Source organism: Limulus polyphemus, unplaced genomic scaffold (genome assembly GCF_000517525.1).
Source record: "Limulus polyphemus unplaced genomic scaffold, Limulus_polyphemus-2.1.2 Scaffold4626, whole genome shotgun sequence".
NCBI classification, from domain to species: domain Eukaryota; kingdom Metazoa; phylum Arthropoda; class Merostomata; order Xiphosura; family Limulidae; genus Limulus; species Limulus polyphemus.
The window spans coordinates 21134-29485 of record NW_013670236.1 but is presented as its reverse complement, the minus strand read 5'-3'; the positions used below and the strand labels follow the sequence as shown (position 1 = coordinate 29485).

General features: G+C 30.5%; 1 protein-coding gene across 1 annotated transcript in view; it reads right to left on the bottom strand.

Moving 5' to 3' along the window:
- Positions 1 to 2427: 2427 nt before the first annotated feature.
- The window catches only part of LOC106471439 (tRNA 2-thiocytidine biosynthesis protein TtcA-like), a 24842-nt gene continuing 18917 nt past the window's right edge, over positions 2428 to 8352 (bottom strand). Inside the window, exons 6-8 of the mRNA XM_022400053.1 lie at positions 6708 to 6780; positions 6033 to 6086; positions 2428 to 3700 (exon numbers count right to left, since the gene is read on the bottom strand). Coding sequence (XP_022255761.1) covers positions 3527 to 3700; positions 6033 to 6086; positions 6708 to 6780 — 301 coding nt within the window. The 3' untranslated portion in view covers positions 2428 to 3526. The remainder of the gene's footprint in view (positions 3701 to 6032; positions 6087 to 6707; positions 6781 to 8352) is intronic.

Genomic DNA, 8352 nt, shown 5'->3' with positions numbered 1-8352 from the left:
ACCACACACACATAAAGTTATTGTTTAATAATTACATAATCTGTTTTGTGTGTTGTTAAGCACAAAACTACACAATGGGCTATCTGTGCTATGCCCACCACAGATATAGAAACCCGGTTTTAGCGTAAATAAGCCTTCAAAACTTACCGCTGAGCCACTAGGGGGATGGGACTTGTTGAATAAAAAATGGAAAGGAGACAGAAGTGGACCGGAAAAATATAGAAGAAGAACAAGAAATACAAGTTAAATAAAAAAATGGGAATATAAAAACCTGCAAACAGGGATCGTGAAAAAAAGTAAGGAAACAAGGCTGGGGGTACTGTAGACATTATTTACTCGAACTACTAACCCCTATTTTGGCTCCATGTTGTTATTACACTTAGTTCATTAACTAATTTGTTCCGTGTTTAAGCAAAAAGCTAAACAATGGGTTCTCTGCACCCTGCAGGTATCAAAACCTGATCTTTAGCATTAGACGCTCACTATCTTACCACAGAACCACCAGTACAATGCAGGATATTGTCTTTTAGCAAGTACACGTTCCTAACAAATAACAATGCTGGTTTTTTTGTGTGTGAGTAAACTTTGTTAGCATCTAACAATAATATGTTCCTCTGGGCTATTAAACTTCCTTGGTGGCAACAATATCATGTTTCTTTTGGCCATGTAAGCTTTCTTAAGAACTATAAATATGGTGTTTTCTTTAGGTGAGTAAACACTCTCGGCAACTAACAATATGGTGAGTAAACTTTTTGGTTGTAAGCTTTTTTGATGTCTGTCAATAGCATGTTTTGTTGGAATGAGTAAACTTCCTATGGTCTAACAGTGGAATATTTTCTTTGGATAAGTAAACACCCCTGGCATTGTTTCCTTTGGTTGAGCAAACTTTCTCAATGGATAATGTATAAACTATTTTATTTAGCAGGACCAGATTAAATTACAGGCTTTACAGACTCGGGCATAGGGGAATACGAAAAATGAAATCACCACAAAACAAATAGTGCCCAACATGTGGCCACCCCACAACTTTGAAATAAGGCCCAAGAATGGACCTAGTTTGTGAGAAGATAAGTACTTAGTAGTTTCAGTTATTAAAAAGTGCCAATCATACTAGTAACCATTGGCAAATGATTTTAAGCAACTAGAGAAGACACATCCACAAGATGCTATTTTACAGAAAATGCCAAAGATAAGCTCATTCTTACCTGTATAATCATAGCCAAAGAAGGAAGAACTTGATGATAAGTTCACTCTTTTCTGAAAAAGATTCTATGCCAGGTCAGTTAGGCCTAACAGCATGCACTAGTAGTGCAAGTTCTAGTGATCGATATTTCAAGACACTGTGCAGCTAAGATCCAGCTGAATGTATTATTATCAATGATCAAACTTGCCAACAAACCACTCAAAATTCAGCAAGTATATATGAAAGCAATACAAGATTCTTTAAACAAGAACCTAATGTTTAAAAAAATGGCTATTTTTAACTGATTTATCTAATTATTATAACTCAAAAAAGTGCATACCTTAAATAAAATGTGCATTACTATTTGTACATTTGTTTTTTTTACCTTAGGCTATAGGTAACAGGCTATTTGCACTTCTCTTCTGCATGATTTGAACCCTGGTCTTCAACATGCACTATTTCTGCACACAAAAAATGCTTGTGAGCCTATGGCTTTGCTGATTACGTGGTCTTTAATAACATACAAATCACACAAAAAAAATTTAAACAAAAATATCATTAATTACACAGAACCCCTACGTATTTTACACAAAACAGTGAGTGATCTCACACAATATTGTTCATCAATATGTGGACCCCACTGGAAGCAGATGGTATAAAAATGACGGTAGCTTGAGAGTTAAAAAGAAGTTTGTTAGAACACCTGCAACCCTTTTATAAAAAACAACCTTGTCCCACAAGTCACTTCTTGTATGACATTCTCTTTTACTGTATTTGAAATCACAAAAAACAAATTCAGAAGTAACTTAGCTTCCAGTTTCTTACTCAGATTTTATAGCTTTCTTCTTTTTCTCAGATACGTGAACATTTTTCTTACTTTCATCTGTTTAATACATGAATTTTAATCTATATCACACAGACTTCATATGTTATTTATAGCTGCATTTTTCTGGTTGGTTATGAAGGGATAATATTACAAGAAAACCTGTTGTGTTTCATATATAATTAAATTAAAATAAATATGCAACCGCTATATCAACACACTAAAAGTTAATTGAACATTTATTGGAAGGATTCTTGTCCACTGAAAATCAAATATTGTCAGCCTCAAGAGAAACAAAGATAGCTGTTTAAGGTGGTCAGGTTAGAGTTTTAACAGGAGCTTCAAAACATAGAACAAAACAAATATTTATAAAGATTTCTTTTTTATTCCAATATTTTTTTCACATTATTACAGCAAAGCTTTCAATAACATAAAATATACATTAATAGTACACAAGATAAAAACTGCATTCATTTAAATATCAACAACTTCTTCTAACGTTAGAAAGTGACAAATAAAACTGTTATAAATTTTACACAGTCATGAATGAACATAGTTAAAAACAAATTAAATGGTCAGATCTATAAGTGTATAGTAAGGTTTGGATATTATAGGAAACCAAAAGCATTTAAAACTTTCCAATCAATTATCTCAATGTCTTCAGTTCATTGAAGTATTAATTTTAAAAAAGTAAATGACAAGTCAAAACAGACACATTGTCAAGTTCCACATACTATTTAATCCAGTGCCAACAGTATAAATGTATAATATGTTGAGAATGTCAGTATTTCTAATCACATATAGATTTCAACTTGATGTTATAATAATTATATATGTTGTAGTTAAAACCTGAATCTATAAATAAATCAGTAAACACAGTAAATTTATCATATATCACACATTAAGATTTGATGTTATCATAATAATAATTAATAAAAACAATTAATTTATTAGATATTATGTATAAAGTACGTTAAGAAATTCAAAATGGTAATATTTCTTGCAAATGTGTATAACATCTTAAACTTTCAAAATCCTTTTTCTACAAACCCAGCAAAAACATTTCACATAGATTTTTTACATAACATTGTACTTTCTTCTTTTCGACATTGTAGGACAGAAAACATAAGTTACACATTCTTAAGGCAATAGTGATCTTGAAAATTTAAACTGAAAAGGTGAAGCAATATGATACTGGTGTCTTATGTAGTATTTGGTACATATCTATACTGGTATGTTGTTGTTTTTTATTTTTTTTCTATATTTAATTTTGATGTTTTGAAATAAATATTTTTTAATGCCTCACTTTTATACAAACCTTAAAAATCTTTAACAATGATTTGTTTCAGACTTATCTTTTTTTTTCTGATGACTCAGTATACCCATAAACAATCTTTGGAGATGGTCATAAGCTTTTCAAAAAAAAGGTGACTGACTGGTTAATTTGAGGTTAGTGTTATCTATCCAGGTTAAGAATCTTTATAAAATTACAGTTTTGGAATACAGTACTTAGTAAATTTCTAAAACTCATCATCATTATCATCATTATTCTGAGATACCCAACTAAAAATTTTACTTTCTATACCAGTCCTGTTTATAGACATCAGAGGATGCATTGCAGAACGAAGAGATGCATATAATTTAGGAAATAGAATTTCCTGAGTTGCCAGTAACTGTTTGGTTCGATGTCTTTCCTAAAAGAAAACCAAATGTATAATTAATGTACAGAGACTTTTTAAGCCTAACAAAAATGAGAAAACATAACTTGACTACAATGTTTTCTTTGTATTCTTCTTTATTGGCCCTTTATAAAATTCCAATAAAAGATTTGTAAAAATAGCGTTTCTAACTTTTTTTTGTCTGCTTTTTGGGGTCAGTCTCTCTTTCATAAGTTTAACTTTTACTTCATGGATAAGTGTTTTTTACTTTGGATTGGCTTGAGATGTGACTTTGAAGTCACTGCTGTTTTAAGTGATTTGCAGTGAGTTTTGCTTTCATGATGAACATTGGTACTACATCATTTCACAGTCTCACCTTATAAATATCTCCCTCAGAAAAATCTGTCACATATTTCTTTAATTACAAGTCTAACCTGCTTTCCCAACATTATCACAAACGTGAATGAATCAGTGTTAGGTTTATTAAGACCCACCTTCAATTGAATATAATGTTTAAACTAATACTCTTATTATAAAATTTGTACGCCAACATTTTGAAAAATAAAAGAGAGGATCATGAAGAAACTCAAGTTTTTTACTTGGAATAATATCCATGTATTGAATACAAAAATAGTTTAACATACTATTTCAGGTAATTGCAATCTAGAAAAATAAAATATTGCATCACATTGCGTGAATCTATAGAAAAAATGTTCAAAGACTATATATTTTCTTTAAAAAACTATAATAATACTACACTTAGTATTTCTAAGAATTCTTAGTCTAGAAAATGCTACTACACAATGCCAACCTACAAAATATATTTTTTAAAAGCAGAAATCAAACCTTGTTCTAAAATTAAAAAAAGGCATAATTTAGGCCAATAAAATGTGTTTTTATCCAATAATATTAACACCAAACTGAACATTAAGTGCTGTATAAAGAGAAATGTACAAATCCCAGACAATTTGAAAAATATTATACCAATGTTGTGTATTCACCATAATAAAAGCTGTATTACAGTTTGTGCTATGCAAAGGTAAGATTGTAACAAAATTAAGGCCAATTTGGATCACAAGTTGAAATGTAAGAATAATCTGTTCATGCTGTATGTTTTACCATATGCATCAAACAACCAAAAGGACAAACATTATTAAACTAATTTAGGAGAATTTGAAAATACTTGCTAATACTATGTCTTCAAGTGTGGAGAAGCAAAGAATGCATTTGTTTGATTCTCCCCAATCTATGGATCATCCTACTGAGGACCTTGGAGTCACCTCTTCCTTCATTAGTTATGCACATTTGGATAACCATAATTACACACTATGTGCAAAGTTTGTGTGAAGGAGGGAAAGCTCAGTTTCAGAACACACATTTTGACCAACCCTTCATCCACAGAACTACCACTGTACATGGGCTATGGACTTCCATAACCATGTTTAATGGATCAAAGATTCCAAAGTCCATTTGATCCGCATCACTAGATTCAAATGGTTTGTGACAAAAGAGGAAATAATATGGTTTCAGTTTCTTCAGCAACTGATTTCATGGCGAGACTGGAAGTTTGTTAACTTTTGGCTTGTAAGGCTTTGCCAACTTCAAATCTTTGCATATTACTTTGCTAACAGTATCAAAAGATATGACCAATTTATGTTCTCTTTTATAACCATAAGCTTCACACTGTGGATGAGAACACTGTTTCAAATTGACTTGGAGTATGGTTTAAAGCCCACTGCTATCTTAACTGTTCTGCTGTATAAGTTATTTTTCTTCCACGGTGAAAACAGCGATATGACAAGAGTATTGTATTGTGAAGCCATGATACGATTGTATCGATACGTCATCTGATACGATATGATTTATGTATCTTTCAGTCAACATTAAAAGCCTTTTGTAAAGAAAAAATCAGAATTTCTAATAAAGTATATTTGCTAGAAATTAATGATTCAATACAGAAAGATGAGTATTGAGTACTACATGTTGTCTTCATTTCTTTTATCAAATACATTAAAAATTAGCAATAACAAAATAGATAGACAGATATTAACTTATTTTATTTTACTTCTGTTGCCAGCTGCCACTTAGTTGATCAAACCTGAGAATTTGAAAAAGCATTGCAGAGCGTGAAGTCCTTAAATAATACAATGTTAGTAATATAGATAATAAAGTATTAAAAAGTGCACTAAACCCATTTTTTATATCAACTAAAAATTACAGAAGGTTCCAAGTTTCAAATAAGCCATCTATAAAATAATACCCACACTAATCTTTAATGTAAGATCTATTATACATTTTTATGCAAAACTAGAATATTAAATAACTTAAAATTGCCTGAGTTAAAGTTTTAATCTTTAGAAAAACGTACTTTTGGGGCTTCAAAACAGGCTGGACAATTTTCTGGAATAACAGGAAGTTTTCTCTGGAAAAAAAAAAGACAGTAGGTCAAAATAGAGTTACATGTTAATTAAGTTTTGTTGTCAGTGAGTCAAATAGCACATCTAACACAAGGTTTTTATTTTACTTATGAAGAAAGACAGCACAATATGCTAACATTCTATATATCAAACGTACGTGTTAAGGGAATACCATTGAAACCTGAAGTTCTGTGAAGTTAATTGCTTTAATTATATCATAAAAAAAGAAACAAAAGTTTTCTTTGGAAACCATATCTTTAAAACATTGACTAATGACAACAAGCTTAAAGATCAAGTTAATCACATTTTTTTAAAGTATCTGTAATTCCATAAGATTGGCCAAATGCTGTACTTATAGTTGAAAGTTACAATATGCTCCAGAAATGGAAGAAATGTATGTTACATTGATATACTTGTTTTACACTATGCATACCCACAAAACTGTTCTTATGCAATGCGTAAAGTTCCTAAATTATAACACACTGCCATCTATTAGCTGTCAGTATAAGGATAAGTACCATATTTTTTACAGCAGAATAGATATGAAACTTGAAGGATGAAATTTTACAAACTTAAATTGCTAACGAAAGGTCAGTGGTTAAAATACTTTATTTTAGCGAACTCACCTGTTCAGCAAATTTTCGAAGATTCTTTTCTCTAACATACACTAAGGGTCTTACAACTCTCAAATCTTTCTCCCTGTAAAATAGGAAAGAGGAATCTTAATTTTAAAATTTTATCCAAATCAATAGGATTAAAGTTACAAAATTAAGCAGAAAAGTCCTCTCAGACAAAGTAAAAGATACATTTTTTTCATAGCTATGAGAAAACGTGATAAGGGAAACAGCAGTCATACTGAATATAGTGGATTATAACTCTAAAACATAAAACTATTATTTGACAAAAGTTCTGTGTGTGCATTAGCTTATAATTGGCAAACTGCTGGACTAACTCTATTCTTAAAACTTGCACAGAAAATAGGATCCATATCCACACTTTCCCAGTAAAAATTTGGACTGATTCACACCCACACCTCCAGAAAAAAACCCATTAAGATCCATATCCACACCTGCAGAGAAAATGTTAGTATCCATATCTACACTTGCACAGAAGACATTTTTGTTAAACTCTTAAGTTCTGCATTTCATTAGAAAAAACAAAGCTAAATGTAATGGTATATTCAGCATGTGTAAACTGTTCTAGAAACTACCTAGTTCATTCCCAGGATGTCATCTTTAAAACTGTGTAAACCGTTCTAGAAACTAGCTGGTTAATTCCCAGGATGTCATCTTTAAAATATGAGAATAAATTATAGCTGATACACAATGAAATGGATTTATCTTCTTGTTCAAAAATTTGTTATTTGAGAAGTTTTCAACCCTATCTGCAGATACGAATGTCACATAGATAGGAATCAATCCAAATGTTTACTGTAGATATGGATCATTTTTGTACACCAATATTCCTTTGAAAGAGATTCTGCAACTAACAGTGGGTCTTTTATATCAGAATGACAATACCATACTGAAGTTTCCTATGTATTTTTGTCATATATATATATATATATATATATAATTTGATTTTCTATTTTATGTCACTATATATATAACCAAACTGATGAAGTGGCAGTGGGATCAGGGTTAACAAATTCACAGATTTTTCAAATAGAATCTCATTTTCTATTTTGCATCACTGTATATAACTAAACTGATGAAGTGGCAGTGCGATCAGTGCTAGCAAATTCACATGATAACTAGTTCCTTTCCTATAATGAAAAACAACAGTTCAAAAGTTAACCCTTCAGTTTCAAGCCTGTTTTCAATGATCCTAAACACAATGATTATCTTTTTAAGTATCTTAATAGCCAGTTAAAATGTATAGTAGAACATCAACAAATATATCAACTTGCTTTTTGTAAAACAACATAATTACAAGTTTAAGTCTGAAGTATAGTATAAAAATATGTTTACTGGCTAATACTTTTACTAATACATTTTGACAGTTTTATTTTAGATCTGTTTAAAGCAAGTTTTATTACAAAATTAATTCATCTTGCTTAAAGGATCACTAGAACTTATGAATATTTACAAAAGGAATTTGAAAATATTAAGATGTTTTAAATGAAAAGTTAATATTCTAAACAGTTAAAATGGAATGTTCATAAACAACCTTTCTAAATAATGTCGCCTTATATTAGCAAATATAAGTTTGTTTGTTTGTTTGTTTTTGAATTTCGTGCAAAGCTACATAAGGGCTATCTGTGCTAGCTGT